Source organism: Pararge aegeria, chromosome 6 (assembly GCF_905163445.1).
Source record: "Pararge aegeria chromosome 6, ilParAegt1.1, whole genome shotgun sequence".
Lineage (NCBI taxonomy): Eukaryota > Metazoa > Arthropoda > Insecta > Lepidoptera > Nymphalidae > Pararge > Pararge aegeria.
Genome location: NC_053185.1, coordinates 20,230,595 through 20,248,522, shown reverse-complemented (window position 1 = coordinate 20,248,522; position 17,928 = coordinate 20,230,595). Strand labels below are relative to the sequence as shown.

General features: G+C 45.3%; 1 protein-coding gene across 1 annotated transcript in view; it reads right to left on the bottom strand.

Annotated features, from left to right (window-relative positions):
* The window catches only part of LOC120624324 (vacuolar protein sorting-associated protein 13D), a 52,502-nt gene that overhangs the window by 8,575 nt on the left and 25,999 nt on the right, over window positions 1–17,928 (bottom strand). The window contains exons 34-59 of the mRNA XM_039890788.1: window positions 17,466–17,628; window positions 17,123–17,324; window positions 16,839–17,015; window positions 16,212–16,543; window positions 15,433–15,557; window positions 14,757–14,894; window positions 14,173–14,344; window positions 13,714–13,884; window positions 13,104–13,206; window positions 12,531–12,724; window positions 12,069–12,167; window positions 11,043–11,218; window positions 10,394–10,559; window positions 8,936–9,069; window positions 8,344–8,569; window positions 8,003–8,147; window positions 4,778–5,000; window positions 4,410–4,590; window positions 4,129–4,314; window positions 3,769–3,972; window positions 2,610–2,831; window positions 2,203–2,390; window positions 1,714–1,858; window positions 1,431–1,642; window positions 1,235–1,342; window positions 306–417 (exon numbers count right to left, since the gene is read on the bottom strand). Of these exons, the coding sequence (XP_039746722.1) occupies window positions 306–417; window positions 1,235–1,342; window positions 1,431–1,642; window positions 1,714–1,858; window positions 2,203–2,390; window positions 2,610–2,831; window positions 3,769–3,972; window positions 4,129–4,314; window positions 4,410–4,590; window positions 4,778–5,000; window positions 8,003–8,147; window positions 8,344–8,569; window positions 8,936–9,069; window positions 10,394–10,559; window positions 11,043–11,218; window positions 12,069–12,167; window positions 12,531–12,724; window positions 13,104–13,206; window positions 13,714–13,884; window positions 14,173–14,344; window positions 14,757–14,894; window positions 15,433–15,557; window positions 16,212–16,543; window positions 16,839–17,015; window positions 17,123–17,324; window positions 17,466–17,628 (4,504 nt within the window). The remainder of the gene's footprint in view (window positions 1–305; window positions 418–1,234; window positions 1,343–1,430; window positions 1,643–1,713; window positions 1,859–2,202; window positions 2,391–2,609; window positions 2,832–3,768; window positions 3,973–4,128; window positions 4,315–4,409; window positions 4,591–4,777; window positions 5,001–8,002; window positions 8,148–8,343; window positions 8,570–8,935; window positions 9,070–10,393; window positions 10,560–11,042; window positions 11,219–12,068; window positions 12,168–12,530; window positions 12,725–13,103; window positions 13,207–13,713; window positions 13,885–14,172; window positions 14,345–14,756; window positions 14,895–15,432; window positions 15,558–16,211; window positions 16,544–16,838; window positions 17,016–17,122; window positions 17,325–17,465; window positions 17,629–17,928) is intronic.

Here is a 17,928-nt window from a genome sequence, read left to right as displayed (position 1 = left end):
ACGAGTGAGTAATTTAGCTTCACCGAAAAACACTCTTCGGGCATATGAGCAGAGATAACAAAACTTATTTATTGATATTATGGACTATTTCGGGGCAATGGCTTCCAAATAACAGATAGATATCGCGGAGTTATAACTGTCTAAGAGTAGAAATCTCACCATACAACATTTACATCTATCTCAGATGGTACATTTTTAGAATTATTGAAAACTTATTAGTAACATTATCAGTAACTTTTGCGCATTTTGCTATACAAACTTTCGCATTTAGAGTATTGATAGGATTTTAGCGGTTCGGAAGTTACCAGCGCGTGCGGCGACAGCGCCGAGTCGTCGCAGAGCGCGTCGGTGGGCTGCGGCGGGGAGCTGCCCTCGTGCAGGAGCTGCTCGCTGGGCCCGCGGCGCCACAGCTGCGACCTGCGGCATTCAGACCCCTTGACGGCCGAATACAACTTTGGAACTTTGCAAACGATCTAGTCCGGCTAATTAATAAACTATTTCCGTTCCACGTGAATTTACGCCGGAGATTGCCCAGCTGATTTCGAACCCACGACGAAACGGAAAAACGGTCGCATATCTCATGAACTTCAATAGATAGGCTATTGATTTTCATGAGATATGCAGTCCACTGCAGGACTAAAGACTTCTCCCAACGGGAGAGTTTGATCATAATCACCGCGCTGGGCACACTGGTCGGAAACGGAGTCGGGAAAGGCACAATACATAGGTTATAGCAAAGCAACCGTAAAGTTTCTAGTGTCTCGAAATTTAATTGATACTCTGGATGGGTTTCTGTGAGTGAAAATCACGGCCTCACACCCAACCGCTCCCGCATCGTACGATACCGTGGCTGCTCGGATCGCACGGATTAGTGGGTATCGTGCCGCGTCGCTTATAGATAGATTATGTTCAGTATAATTCCAGACCATAGAACATACATTTTACAGCCTAACGGAGGTGTGACTAGACTTACACCATTCCTAGACAGCATTAACAATACTTGTTATTGGTGTGGTATTTATGTCAGTTATCAGAGAAAGTGATGAAAGTGTCAGTGCAGATGCAACAGTGCAATTCAGTTGACCACATTTATGAAACACCGTAATCTCGACAAGACATCTTAGCTTAATATCCCTCTCGCGTATAAGAGAGGTCCGACCGCAGAAGTGAGACATTGATTAAGCTATGGGCGATGGAGCTGAAATTGATTGATCGGATTAGATGTGGCACATACCTGTCACCATATCGCTTGCGCGCGAGTTGCACACGCGTAGATCCAAGCGGGACTTCAAGGACTAGAACGTCCGAATCGGGTGTCGCGGTGTCGATCGGAGAGCCTTCTCTGTTTAATAATGAATGCTTACTGGGTTTAACTTTATTTATTTTCGAGCAGAGTTATTAATGTTCCGGGCGTTCGCCGCGGTGCGTACCGGGAGGCGGCGCCGCTGGCCGTGGCCACGAAGGCCACGTAGATGAAGTTCTGGTAGAGCAGCGTGTGCGTGTCGTGCAGCGAGGTCAGCGCCAGCGTGAGCCGCGGGCCGCCCGGCGCGCGCAGCGCCAGCGCCGCCGCGCCCTCGGGCTCCGGCAGCGCCCAGCGCGCGCGCGCGCCCGCGCCCACCACGCTCTCCTCCGGGCAGCCCACCTGCGCGCCACAACGTGTAGTGCGGTCATGCAGCGAGGCAAACCGGCCTGCGGAGTGTGCGCGGGCGTTACCTGGTGGAACATGATGGCGACCGGCGCGCAGTTGTCGATGCGCAGCGGCGGCGGCCCGGCGCTGGCGTCCGTCAGCACCACCAGCAGCGTGGCCCCCTGCGGCACCACCTCGACGCGCAGGATGCGGTACGAGCCTCCGCTCTCCCTGGTCGGTGCACTTTGTGATCATAATAGTATAATACGAGCAAAATATTATAGTTTCACTCCTTTTTCTTTCATCACATGGTCACCTCTTCAAATCGAATAGTTTAGTTGCATATTTTTTACTGAAATAAATCAGATACAGCCCTAGCATCGCATGCAATAGTAAAATCAAGTAGGGTTGTCACAAGTGAACACTGAGAAGGTTTTGAACTAGTTTGTATGGAAAAAAAATATGCTTCTCTTGATTTAATATTTTTACAGGGTAGTTTTCCTTATGATCTATACTTATGCACCCATCGACAGTATTTCGTTTGTAACACGTCGCACGTTCACAATGTATCATACCTGCAAGCAACGTGCAGGCTCCTGGCGGCGTCGATGCGGAAGCCGCCCGACCAGGCGGTGAGCGCGCGCGCCTCGGCCGACATGACGCGCACGCACAGCAGCAGCTCGCGCTCCCAGCGCGCCCAGTGCCACGGCAGGTAGCAGCCCGCCACCGCCGCCACGTGCGTGGCCAGCGCGCCCGGGTCGTTCTGGGGCACACACCCGCATGAGCTTAGTTGCAATGGCGTAATTAATGGACGGATTGATAGGTTTCCTTCCACACTGTCGAGAGTATTTAATCGTACCTGCTTCTGCCTTTTGAACCATTCTACTGATCGATTCAAACGTAAACATAAGAAATAATGAATTTATCTGCGGTCCCTAACACAGCCGGACACACAAAGAGACCTCGGTATAATGCTACTCACGAGCGTGGTGGCGGTGCATCGCTGCGCGAACTGCAGGCAGTGCGACGTGTTGTTGTGCAGCTGGTAGCGCGGCGTGAGCGTGACGATGTTGGTGCGGCGGTAGCGGCCGCGGCCCGCGCGCGCCGCCACGCCCACCGCGAAGGCGCGCTCGCCGCCGTCGCTGCCCCGCGCCGCCAGCCGCTTCACGGCCACGCCCGGGCCCAGCCCGAAGGGCGAGCACCACTGCAACGCGCGCAGACGCTCAGTACACCGAACTAAATCCTGACCCATCATTTCAGTGTGTCTGAACGATGCATTTCGAGAACGCAGAATACAACTCAGATGGACAGCGTTCGAGTCCCCAGTACTCAATACCTAAGTGCCTGAAGACCGAAGTCTTCAAACAGTGCTGTTGCCAGTGCTGACTTATGGCTCCAAAACTCTAGATATTTAGAGAACCAGAGTTACCGATACAGCTTAACGAATCATGAAGTTGAAATGGCAATGGCCGGGCACATAGCTCATAGAACCGAACGTGTGGGTCCCAAGGTGCTTGAATGACGATCTCGCACCGGTAAACGCAGCGTTGGTAGACCCCCCCACGAGGTGAACAGATCACATGAAGCGAGTCGCTGGGTGCCATTGGACCCAAGCGACCGAGCACACGGGTCGGCACACTACCTTGATATTGGGAATTCCCTAATTTAAATATCTATATATATAAAAGGCAAAGGTGACTGACTGTCTAATCTATCAACGTACAGCTCTAACCACTTGACGGATCGGGCTGAAATTATGCACACAGGTAGTTATTACAAAGTAGGCAGAAAGGATTTTTAAAAATTCCAACCTTAAGAGGGTTAAATGGGGATGAAAGTTTATAAAACCCTTCATTTATCAATTTATAGTTATAGTTTCACATATTTTAAAAATTCCAACTTCAAAGGCATCAAATAGGGGACATTTTTCTGATTTTTAAGTTACTTACGTTCATATTTTTCTATTAGCAGCAAGACATTTTTAATAAAAACCTTTAGTTAAAATTTACCAAATCAAAAATAGAACATAACGTGAGCCGCGGGAAAAAGCTCGTTGATGGTTGATAAAACGATGGATCCTGATACTACTAAGTAAACTATTGATAACTGTAAATTATTTCACAGATACATGCAGTGCGTACCTCCGTCGTAGTAGAAATCCCAGATCCAAGTCGCAACGAAACGGTAGGCCCGTCTCCGTCAGCAAAGGAAAATGGCAGCGGCGCAACCATGCGCGCCACCTCGTGCTCCGCAAACTGTCCCGCAGCTTCTGCCCCGCCTTCCGCACGCAGCACGAGAGGGAGACCCGTGCGGTTCACGATCCAGTAGGCAGCCGAGATCGATACCTGCCATAACATACACCTTGTAATAGTTGTGAGCAGATTAGAGGAAAACGACATTTATAAACTAAGTGGAAAAATAACTGGCCTTCAGATACATTATATGAAACATTAGGACGGCCGTATTAAGAATGTCAGTTTGATCTACAGCTAGTATTGTACCTTGATTCCGTCTGTTTTCTTAACAGTGACTCGCGCATTGAGGTAGAGTCTTCTGCTGCGTTGGTCGCGCAACTTCAAACGCGCGGAAAACGAGCCTGAGCTCGTAGAACCGCCCACGCTCAGAGGAGTGGACCACCCGAAACCTTCCAATTTTACGCACAGTTCAACTCCCTCTTCCACGTTTACCTGAAAGAAAAATATTTAGAGATTTGAAAACCACAATCGTTACACATGTTTCAAAATTATATAATGACATTTATAGATATTGAACAGCATGATACCTGGTGGAATGGTTGCGTGTTGGCCGGCGCTAACGTGCCAACCACGTGGTCCGCCCGGTACTGCAGTTCTAACGGTAGAAGATTTTCGACTCGTAGCGCCGGGACGAGCGTCAGCGTGTGTCCCGCCAAAAGTTCTCCACGATCCGGGGGAAATCGCTCTCTCACTATAACGCAGCAAAACCTATACGGAGCAGTAAATAAAAGATAGATGGATTGAGATGGAGATTAAATCAAACTATTTGCCGAAATGAGTCTGGAGGACTAAGTCAAGAATTGTGTTAAAATGTGTGAACATAAAAGTGCATTGTGTATTTATTTCGATCTTTCTGTCATCTCGTAAAAAGAAACGCTGGCCGGTGGCGGCGCACCTGTACACGTGGTCGTGCGGCGCGCGGCACTCGTGGTGCAGCAGCGCGCGCTCGGCGGCGGCGGCGCGCCAGGCCACGGGCGCGGGCGCCAGCGCGGGCGCGGGCGCGGCGGCGGCGCGCAGCAGCGGCCGCACCCACACGGCGCCCGCGCGCGCCACCAGCGGCGCCGCCCAGCGCTCGCCCGCGCCCACCTGCACGCTGCGGGCGCCGCCGCTCCACGGCCCTGCCGATCACCCAGTTCCAATTCACGCCCTGACTTACTTAGGGAAGATCTCACGGACCGCACCTATTTATTATCAATTAAATAGTACGAACAAATCCACTTACACTAATTAACTATTACATTATTATTCTCATTATATTTATGAACTACACGAACGATAAGTATTTTTTTTAAATTAGGGTACAATAATTGAAAAGTGAGAAACACTAATAATAATGCTAACAAAAATAAAAAGAAAAACAAACAAAAATTTAGGAGTCAGTTACATTCTTTCAGAAAACTGCAGTAACTGGCGTAGTAATTTATTCCAGTCATCTGCAAATATGTCACAGTTAGGAGACTCCATCGAAAGTTTGTTTAAAGCAGACAGTGAACCTGGTATCGGGGATCTAGCGCGAGACACTGTGCGAGAAAATGGGACAATGAAAAATTTACGACGGCGCAAGTAACTGTAGTTAATAGGCGCATATATGCAGCATAGCTTGTTAGGAAGCTCAATACAATCTATTTTTCCCGCAAAATTTTTACATAATATAGTAAACAGTCGGTCACTAGCTCATCTTGTTTCAAGTGAATTAAAACCTTAGTGTCCCCGTAGAAATTTTCAAGTAACAGTGCATAGGTGCTTTCATATGGATTCCAAATGCAAGCGCTGGATTACATTTTGCTACGAACTAACGAATCAAATAAAATTTTAATAGTGTGGCTAGTTTGGATATGTGACTGTGAAAAGTTAGTTCAGGGTCAAATTTAACTCCTAGGTCCTTTTATGTAAGTCGATCTCGGTAAAAGTATGCCACCTATAACAAAAATGGAATTGACGTTTCGTGCGTCCAAAAGTCATAATGGAGCATTTAGTTGTGTCGAATTCTATTTGATTAAATAAGCCCCTATTATAAACAGCATCAAGATCTCTATGGAGAGCAACGCAATCAGATTCTGACTTTTTCCAAGTCTAATTTAAAATCATACCCCCTACTGAGGACCGAAGGTAAGTCATTACCAGAAAAAGAAAAGGTCCTAATATAGAGCCTTGACTGACACCGGAGCGCGTGTGATAGTGTTCAGACTCATACACACCAAGACGTACGAATTGCTTCTGATCTTTTAAATAGTTTGCTATCAGCTACAGCAGTTTGGGCGCAAAACATTTTACTTAATTTAGAAAGAAAGAAGAAAGAAAGAAATATGTCGTTTAATTTACTTATTAATATGTCATTATTGACCCTGTCAAAAGCTTTACGAAAATCGAGATAAAGTACGTACGTCTACCTGCCCACGCCGATCTAAACAATCAGAAATGTAATCAACCAATACTAAGAGGTTACCATTAACTGATCACTTATTACGTGACACGCCCACTTTAATCCGGATACTACTTGACTCAAATATCGATGCCAATTGAAGCTACAGTGCATTATAAAGCAAAGCGCGTGATCGCCATAATGACTAAATGCGAGAAGCTACTTTTTTTTTTTTTTAATTTATACTCGACATTACTAACTCTGATATTCATAACATTTGCGATACGTTACTGAAATATTGAATTGAAAGTATTCAATATTTCAGCGCAAGGAAGTTCATGGGCACACTAACATTTAAACTAACTTAAATTCCTTATCATAATCCTAATAACCTTATCATTTTAAAAGCTAAATCAACTGAAAAATAATTTAAACAATCTATATTCTATCAATAAGCAATAATTAAGCAGAACTATTCATTGACGATGAACTGTTGACAGCTATTTACGACGAAATGACAACTACTGTTAAAGACCCACCCGCATTCGACACCCCTATACACAACACAAATATTGTTCAAATTACCTTATTGACCAAACTACTACATGTCAGGAACATCGTGATTATGAACATGTAATCGAATCGTTTTTTTGCTACACATTACTCGGAAAGGAGGTACTATGCCGATACGGTATTATGGCTATTACATTTATGATTCTGAAGAAGTTTTGATCCACAACTATCCTGGAATCGAAACTTTTAGAAATATAACTTTATAACGTTCAAATAAAAATATATTGTAGTTGTCGCTGCGAATATTTCTTATACAATTTCTTGAAAGAAAACATAAGGTTTTTTTTTTAATTGATTGTTTGTCTTTTTCTTTTAAATTTGCCAGTAATATTGAAGTCAATAGGTAAGTTGCGAATGCGGCCGGGTCGTGGGAGTCACCGCAGTTGACAAATATGGGGTAGTTCAGCGCGACGCGGAGCGGCGACGCGCAGGCCAGCGCGGCGCGGCGCTGAAGACGCGCGCACGCGGTGCGCACGTGCGCCGCCGCGCTCCACGCGTGCGCCATGCTCGTGAGCGCACGCTCTACGGTGCCACACCGCTATGCATTAGTCATGGCACTTCATTTAATGGCGAGTTGCAAGATAAACATTGTTTAAAATAATTATATAGGTATTTCTATAGAACACAGCCAATATGTCCGAATATGGACATATTGGCTTTGATGGAATTTTTTAAGATAAAATAGACCGCCAGAGGGCGATGCGAAATATTCTTATTTGTCTCCGCTTTTTTGAACACTAAACCATACATATATTCTATAGAATATTAATGTATTTCTAATCTTCTATCACATACATTTAAACTTTCTGCATTTTTATTTTTTCTGTGTCTGTCTTCTCTTTTTATTCAACCGGCGACTCATTCTATATTAACCTAGCGTATATTATGAGTATGAGAAGTTAGGCCCATATTTCTCAAGTGCGAATGTTACCAAAATAAAAACATTCCCTAACATTTTATAAATAAGATTATTTTTAGATTAAATATTTCCGCAGGATAATTTGTTTTTAACATCTAATATAAATTATATAAATTCTAGAGATCTATAAAATAAATTGCTCATTTATATCAGAGGAGTAGGTTTATGCAGAGTTGACCAGTTTAATTTATCGTTAATATTGGCTAGAAATCAGTCGCATTTGCGGCTGAGGGTGGGGGTGGCGGGGGTGGCGGGGGTGGGCGCACCTGGCGCGGGCGCGTGGTCGAGCCGCAGCTCCACGGCGTGCGGCAGCTGGTTGCGCAGCTGCAGCGCCGAGCGCACGGTGACCAGCTTGCGCGCCGAGCCCTCCAGCGACACCTCCAGCACCACGCGCGCCTCCGCACCCGTTTTCTGACAACGATAGTTTTAAACGTTTTTAAACACTAAACGGCACAATTGAGCAACTTCGTCAATGTGTAAAACAAATCGAAAACGTGCTCAGTGAGATTTCCTATTCTGCAGTTTTCTGCCCGCGTGCAGATCTGGTTATAGTTAAACTGCGTCCCGCAAGAGTGCAGCCGGTGTGATAGGGAGAATTGGCATTTACCGTGTGCGTGATGTGGCGGAAGAACACGCCGACGCGGTCGACGCACACGGGGTCGGGCGGCGCCCAGCCGTCCAGGCGCAGCACGAGGCGCAGCAGCGGCGCGGGCGCGGCGTGGCGGGCGCGCGCGCGCCGGGCGCCGAACGAGAAGGGCTCCGTGTCGCCGCCGCGCACCATCACCCACGAGTCGTCCGGCCCGCACGCCTCCGCGCCGCCCGACTCGCGCAGCCTGCGGCAATCCACCGTTAGCTCGCCGACGCTTTGCGAGCCACAGAATCGGCAAGAGAGAATTAAGGGTAAATCATGCAATGCATGATGTTTAATAAGCGCTCGAATACAAAAGTTTTAATTGTAGCGGTACAAACTGTACCAATTGCGACAATTCCAAGGAAATAAACAATAATACAATCATTTTCAAACATTATTAGAACACGGCTAAGGTAAGTTACTATAAATTATTAAAACATTAAAGGTTTGGAATAAATTTGATATAAAATGTAGGTGTTAAAATAAAAAGGTGGTCTTGTTTACATCCATAAGCCAAGACCAACGCTATTGTAATACAATCTCAAGTGCGTGTTCACAACAAACTTACTCATCGGAAGCAGTGGTGAGCGTGGTGAACCACAGCCTCTGCCCCGTCAGGTTGCGCAGCGCGTAGGGCACGAACGGCGAGCGCCGCCGGTGGCCGGCCGGGCTGCCCTTCGGCGACTGCTCCGACGTCAACGTCTGACGATTCGTTGGAGAACGACAAAGACATAATGTGTGTGGTAGTGCGCGCAATAAGTTTTATTATTTTATCAAATACAATTTTTTATTGATATAAAATATGTTTATTAATTGCAGACACTCATTCGGACTTACAGAGGAACTAAGGATTTTATGTCGTTTACTGTATTAGCATCGTAATGTGGTTAAAAACGTTTATTTTCTCAACAGAAATCACAATTTCACTCAATGAGAATATTTACAACTTATTTTTAAGTAGGTAATATTAAACCTACAAACAAATGGCACGTACAAAACAATCCGAAATTATATAAAAAAAAACTTGAGGGTAAATTTATACATACTTCATACTGTCATACATACATACTTCATACTGTAATATATTTTTTTGTAAAGAATTTAGATAATTTTATTTTGTAGACATTGTAAGTTACTTTTTGCAGCACTGCCCCATACTTCTATAAGATATTCAAGGTGAGGTTTAACTAGGGATTAGTAAATGTTTAATAGAGCGTTTCGGGCAAGACATTGGGCGATGCCATAGAGAGATCCTAAAAGAGAATATAGAGTTGATTTTACGTTATTTATATGTAATTTCCAAGTTAATTGACAGTCTAGTATCAGTACTAGATATTTTGCATCAGTAGATTCTTTGATCTGTAATGAATTGAAACCACTCTTTTAATGTATTGAGATCGTCTTGCGCTAGTTTAATAAGGTCATTTATTGAGCGTCCATAGTAAAATATACATTTATCATCAGCATATAAAGAGACTTCACCATGTAAAGGTATATGACTGATGTCATTAACATATATTAAAAATGAAGGGGTCCAAGAATGGAGCCCTGTAGGAATGGACACCACACACGTTATTGATTTAGGATCGCTTTGGTATGTACCAATTGTTACAATTTGAGATCGACCCGCCAAATAAGATTCAAAAATGTTTTATGCATTTTCTGATGAACCTATGCTTGCAAGTTTGTTTAACAAAAGCGAATGCAATGCGTCACAAATACACGATGTCGACTATATCTTAAACTTCCTTCCATCCTTAACTCGCACAAACCGATACGTCTTATTTCCTTTTATGCATGACCGAGTTTGCAATACCTTTCCGAGTCTGCGTGTTTGATGTTAACCGTTTCAAATCGTGCTGTTGATGTTATTTTTTTTTATGACCTTAAGACAGAAGACAATCTCATTTTTGGCTATATTTACATCCGTCTGGATTGCGATTAAACACGAGCTTTATTAAACTAAAGTCTAACAAAACCCTCCTGTTTTTGCTTATAAAAAAGTGAATACGTAGGTAGTACGTACCTGCGGCGCGTAATAGTCCGAGGTCCAGTTGTGGCGGACGAGCCGCACCAAGTCCACGAGGGCCGACGTCACGTTGGTGTCGAGCGTTTCCGACGAGCGCACGTCCACCTGCACGCGCCCCAGCGACAGGCCGCTCGACAGCGTGTACTCCCAACTCGATTCGAACCTGCCCAACGAAAAGGTTGACGAACATTATGATGGAAATTAATTCAAATTTTGGCTCTAATTATCATCATTCCAACCATTGGACGTCCACTGGTTCGTGCACTTGTTTATAACATACGGGAGGCTGTAAGCGGCGTTCCAATCCGAGGTTGCGTTGCTCCTTGAAACCCAACGTCCATCGATGCTCCAAGCTATGTGCTCCGCCCATTGCAGACATGTAATGTAACTTTTCGAACAGTGCGTGTTTTTCCAGTAGTCACTTACTATCAGCCTTATAAGGCCTCGAGTGCAATCGCCGGAAACTAAAGTAACCGACATAGCTCATTAATGTTTCATCAAATTGTTGATGTCTGTTTTATAAAACTCAACTGTGCTAAAATCACAACAGATTTTAGCATTGACTTTTTCGGTTTTATTCGCGCAACAATAAGACTGAAATTTGTCAACGGAAGTAACGCCAGTGTACAAGGCCCGTGGTCCCTACCTCCACGGTTCTATGACGGGCTCCCACCCGGACAGAGTGCGGTTGTAGTAGTCGGCGCTGAGCTGCGCGCGCAGCCGGCCCGCCCCCGCGCCGCCCGGCGCCGCGCCCGCCACGTCGCTCGCCGGCGTCGACACCAACAGAGGATCCTCAAACGATTCCTCCACTTTACGCAAATCCTACATAAATACAAGTGCTTGAAAAAAGGCTGTAAGCGATACAATGCTTTATCTCCATTTAGCGGTTGAAAGCTAATTCTAATCTTTGGATTTAACGAAACCCCTATTCGCAGTAACGGATTGATTGATAAAGATTCAAGTAAAAGATCCAAGAAGTAAATACTTGACGGTTTACATATAATTGGAACTAGCAGATTAGAATGCGTGCGGAGCGTACCATAATTCAAAAAATTCAATATTCATTTATTTCAAGTAGGCCTAATATAAGCACTTTTGAAACGTCAAGTATGTCTGTTTGTAGTGACTCTACCACCGGTTCGGAAGGCAGATTCTACCGAGAAAAAGCCGGCAAAAAACTCAGCAGTTGCTCTTTTCCAACATCGTTTTACAACTTAACAATCTTTGTTCTATTTTGTGTGAGATTAAAGCGGAGCGGCTTGCTTCCAGGCAACCTTGTCATGAAGAAATTCATCAATTGTATAGTAACCTCAATGTATTAAATATGTTTTTATACATTATTTAAACTTATGTAATGGTAAATCTAATATTACTTTCGGTATCATGTTATAATAGCATATACTCAGCCCCACAATGGTTTTCTGTATTTTCCTAAGACGATATGATGACATCACTAATTTATGACCGTTTCTAGTTAGCCGATTGTTTAGATCCACTTTATTTAAGATAGTTGCTTTCTTGTGTACTCTATAAATCGTCCGTCAATTGCTAAAAGGATAGCGAGCTGCGATGTTTATAATGAATTTACGGGGAGTACAACCGTTGCTTTCCTGTTAGCAATTTTTAGGTAAAATACAAATAACGAGAATGGGATTCAATTGTATAACTTTACCTGTTCCACTTGTAAATCCACCAAAGAAACTTCTAGTAGTGGGACATCCGAGTCTAAGCAATCATCGATCACACACAACGTGACGCATTCCGCATTCACCTAGTTTAAACATTTGAATCATTTTAAGTAATTTTCAAATACGTTTAATCACCCAGCGCACATGCAAATAATTCGGAAGCATTTTTCATAAAAGTAAGTTACTTGAGCTCATTTTAATATGTAGGCATTTAAAAGAAGATCTGCTCGCTACCAGACGTAACTGCAGTTGCTAACATTAAGAAGTCACATAAAATATAGATAGCAATGCTTAATTATTTGAACTGTATTAGGCGGAGGAGGATTGAGGAACAAATTCAGGTTTTTTTTTTAAATAACTGGTTTGCAACATATGTTGAGTTCATTAGAAATAAATATGGATCACAAAAGTTAATGATCGGGCAGGGTCCGTGGATGTGGTAGTACCTGCACGGCCTCGAGCGCCCAGGGCGCGGGCGCGTCCGGCGGCGGCGGCTCGGCGGGCGACGCGCGCAGCCAGCGCGGCAGCGCGCCCACGCCGCCGTACGGCGCCCCCACGCCCGCCCCCACGCCCGCACTCGCCCGCATGTGCACGCTGTTTGCGGGCGCTGTCGATGCCGCTTGTTTTTCGTCTGCCTTGCCTGCCGTTCAGTTTCAGTAAAAGGTTACTCAGTTTTACCGATGGCGCGAGTTAATCGGTTAACGGGGAATCACTATTTGAGATACAGTACCAAAATTTAGATTCAGGTATACTTTTTAAACGCCTGTTTAGAAAATGAAATAAATCTATCTTTGTATTGGAGTGGTTATAGATATCGACCGTTTCATTCATTGTAGGTTTCCACGACCGCCACTATGCATTGCCGTGGGACTACCGCTGAGCCGGGCGACGACTGGCTGCAGCACCAAGTTCATAGACTTCTCCGAACTTATTTTATAATACATTTCGAGTGGCATCTAGTGGTCACTCCGCATTATTCTTCTGAGATAACTGACTAAAGCAATGCAATAATAACAAACCTGAGAGCGCGACCCGAGCCTGAGCGGGCAGAGACTGCAGCATGGCCGCGAACATGCGCATGTCGTGGTAGGACAGGCGCAAGTTGAGCGTGCCGACCGCCACCTGCAGCACGGGGACAATCAGTTGCAAGTCTATTGCAACGTGTATTTTTTAGTCGAAAAGGTATTCTTGAATTTGACCTCACTCGTTAGTGTAGATTGTATAAGTTTATTAAGCTGATTGAATTCCGTCCCGGATTGAACCAGAACAGCCTTGGGCCAATTAAGAAACAATTTTATCCTCTTATATAACCTATGCGATTGCCCTGCGTAAAGGTACGTAATGTTAAATTTTTCTTGATCTCCTAATTTATGCGACCAAATGACTCTTTTTTTAAAGGCCTAAGGCCTAAAACTGATATTATTTACATTATACGGCGATGATATTATTTATATATACATACATACGGCGAATTACATTTTAATTTTATTTTGACACAAAATGCTTATTTGGCTTATTCGTAAGAGATATTCTCAGTGTTTTGGACCAGTAAGAGATTTTTTTGTCAGTTCTGCCTGTGCCGGGTCAGAGCTAGGAGTATAAGACACAGCGCAATGTGTTCGCACGCACGTGCAGCACGTGGTCGGCGTGCAGCGCCGCGTGCACGGCGGCGGGCTCCACGATGGACAGCGCCGTCTCCTCCTCCAGGCCCAGCACGCACGAGAACACCTCCAACTCGTTGAGCTCGCACACCACGGGCCGCGCCACGTCCGCCGCGCGGTACGTGATCACCGTCGTGCTCTGCCGACAACCGCACACCCTTCAGACACTTATAGCGCAATTGGCATATAGACATTAATCGAAAACTGTAACTTTATTAACATGATTTGGCACTTTATTAACATTTGTATTATTGCATCGAAGGCGTCAGTCAGTCTCGTCTATTAAAAGTTAAAAAAGGGAAAGCTCGATTGAGATATAGCTCCATTATAGGAATACTTAAATTATCAATCAATTTCTAAATATAACAGCATCTTCCGAACCATTTGCCCCGCCCATAAGCGTCATGGTCATCATACGGTAAGGCACCTTCAATATAACGGCATTGGTGTCCCACAAGGACGCGTCTTCGACCAGCACCAGCTGCGAGTCCGTGATGTTGAGCTTGAGCTCCACCTGGCCGGCGTCGGGCGCGGGCGCCGGGCTGCCGGCGCCGCTCCCGCTCCAGTCGCCGTCCACACTGTCCGCCGATAGCTCTTCTCTGGTGGACGGACAACTTTTTATTCCAGAGCCTATTGTGCAACCTAAGGGCTTAAATAACTCATAAAAATGTAATATGTCTTTAAGCTGATATGATAACAAATAATTTATATGGAAGACCAAACGTGAATGTTTGACAACACTTAATTTGCCACAGATTAGCGTTAAGATAAGTTTATCAATTGAATTATTGTTTTAGGTATTTTTTTCTACAATAGACTAATTGATAGTACACTAATTTCAATTTTAAAATTGGAACATAGAAACTTATATTTTATCGTATAAACTCGAAAAAACACCTTGTTTTCGACAAAACTTTATATACTTTAAACGGCCGATATCTTGTATATAATAAATATGAAGAATACTTCTGAAGTTTTAAAGAGCACAGATAAATAGGTAAGTTCTAGTACAAATGTTGCAGGTCGGGGTCCACGGCCGGCGGCGGCGGCTGCATGATGAACTGGTTGGCAGCCTCCCACCAGTCCAGGATCGCCATCAGGCGCATGTTGTTCACCAGGATCGTGTACGCTGATGAGTCTGGACGTTTTCTGACAGAAATTGAAAAACCCAAAAATAAAAGCCTCTCTTTTTTAACCCCACCAGAGATACATAATAACTTAAATACATTAGTAATATCAAATAAACCATAATCATCACCTCCATACCCCCCGCTCCTTTCTCGTAATAAAATGAAAAATGAATGATGAAAAGCTTAGATGCGGGTCGGAGGGCTGCACTCTACAACGAGCACTACTATGATTGTACTTCAAACAAATATTGTCAATGCGAAAGTATATTTATTTATAGTAAAGATAGTTACTAAAGAGTCCGAACGTGAGATTTATAACAAAATTTAATATATACCATACGAGACACGTTCTCTGCCATTCGTCTGTCCGTCTGTGCGTCGTTTCTGCCATAATAAATACTTTATATAAGCTAACTTTAATTCGAACAAAGAGTCAACTGTCATTATGAGAATTGAACTGCAAACTCTTTCTGGAAGGCCTGACATATTCTGATGAGCACTTCCTCAATCTCAACCTCACCTGCAATGCGTTAAATGCAAGTAGTCTCAGGTCTCACCTGGCGTGCACCTCGGCCTGCACGCTGTGCCGGTGGTCGGGCATGGGCTGCACGATGTGGCTGAACACGTTGCCGCGCCGGTTGGCCGGCTCGGCTGCATAGCGCATGTCGCTCACGAGGATCTCCTGCGGAACAAAGGCACGTTAGCCTCCGCTGACCCACGACTGGACAAAGGCTTCTTATCTACCTCACAAGTTGGGGCAGGCAGATAAACAGTAGTTTTGGCACCACTGAGCCAAGACTGAGCGAAATGGTTTTAAGGATAATTACACTTGACTGTAAAACACTGTTTTCTGTATGTTGACTTCTAACATCTTCTATCATTCTGATAACGAACGCTTGAAGTCATACATTCGGTCCTATGCATTTTAGAGTATAATATGTTTACGGTTAAGACACTTGATTACTTTAAATCGAATGCCGTTTTACAAATTCAATTCAATTCAATTATTTTATTTGCATAAAACATTGTAGGTATAGATGTTTAGTCATAATCTATGACATTCAAATCTTTATTTAAACAAATTCATTTGTATAATACCGATAAAAAAACATCAAAATAAACAAAACAAAAACTATGGGTTTCTCATTATTTTTCACAATTAAGACATAAGGCAAAAAAAAAATATATAAAGTCAGGCAAGTGTAGGCAATGTAGAGCTACACTTGCCTGACTTTATATATTTTTTTTACCTTATTCGGCTTTTAATCGATCGTATATGATCAGCAATTTTAAAGCTTTGCTGGTAAGATTTCGTAAGACTATCATGGTACTTTACCTGCGATACGAGATCGATATCCTGTGCCAAATCCGAGTAGGTCTCAAGTAGCAACCTGGACTTGATGAAGTTAATGCAGGCCAACGGCGGAGCGCCTCTAGGACCACGTAACTCCACGCACACATCTTGAAGGTCCAACTGCAGGGACCAAGTAGTCCATACCGGACAAGGCGCAGGAGGCGTTTGGGGTATCATAGGGAGAGGCGGCTCGAGTAACTCCGCGCAGGGCTCGGCTAAGTTGTGAGTCAGCACTCCCCGCACGAGACGGTACTGCGCCGCATCCAATGACGCTTGCAGAGTTGCTAGACGACCATGCACCGTCATCTCGGGCACTGTATATAAATATAAAGCTTCTGAAATAAATTCGACCAATGTGTCTATAAATAGAAATAAGATGAAAGTAGACAGAATCGTGAAAGGATGGCCTCAATACATCTGTTACTTTAATTTATGATTAACTATCAAGGTTCTAGTTCTGTCATCTTAGTAATCCATACTTCATATTTACATCCTAGATGCGGGAGTACGTTTGCATATTTGCTATCAACGCACGGTCACCCCCCGATAAGGTGTCGGACATGGCACTGGAGATTGGAAAGGATTTCTTATGCGAAGTAATGATGGTACCGTTGTGCGTGTCGCTGCAGTTTCTCTCCACTTGCAGCGTGAGCTCCACCGGCGCGGGCAGCAGCGGCGCGCCGCAGCGCCGCAGCCGCACGCCGCCCGAGCCGCGCGCCGCGCGCGCGCACCACAGCGACAGCCCGGCCGCGCGCACCGTGCGCACGTCCAGCAACTCTCGCTCAGCTGTGTGACCAATCGAGGATGTTTACCAAACCGTACCAATCACGAATCTCGCTCTCCGTCCTGCAGGCGAGACGCGGCACGCCTCGCAGACGGACAGCTAAGCGTACCTGCGGTGGCGTCGAGCAGCTTGCTGACGGTGCCGGGCTGGCCGGCGCGGCGGAAGCAGTTGTCGAGGCGCAGCAGCTGCAGCTCGGCCGCCAGCGCGCCGCGGCTGCGGGCGGACACGGGCAGCACGATGACGGGCGCCGAGCAGCGCACGCTCAGCCGCATGCGCTGCGGCCGCGCCGCGCCGCGCGCCGCGCGAGACACCTGCGCCGACACATTTACGTTTTAACGCAAGGGCAACCAGTAGTTCCTGAGATCGGTTCGAGCTTCTGCTCGACGCCGACGTTTAATCTGAATTGAATGCAAAGCCGTCGTCGCCCGTGTGAGTAACAGTAATGCGGGCACCTTCCGCCGCGCCTGCGCGATGACGCGGCGCAGCAGGCTGAAGTCCCTCGCGAAGGCCTGCAGCTCCAACACGAAGCGGCGCGTGTGCACGTACGTCACGGGGCCCATCTCCAGCGACAGGTGCGTCTCGTGGCCGGCCGCCTGCGCCTCCGCTGGGCTCAACCTGCAGAAAACGACGACGACATTCCATCCTTGAGATCGAACATCCTAATTCAAACATTTTTATAAGACTGTTTAGTATAATTGTAGAAGTCTTGCAAAACCTGAAATTTTGAATTAAGAGATGATTTGATCGGTTACGGTTTGGCGGTACAATATCTAAGTTATAATATATAAGGGCACAATATATAAGAGTAAGTTTACCTACCGAAGGATTTTAGTCCCTCTTCCTGGCGCTTCGTCTTGTATTCTAGAGCGCTCGGCACGCATCGGCCATTGACTAACTCTAATGACCACTCACTTG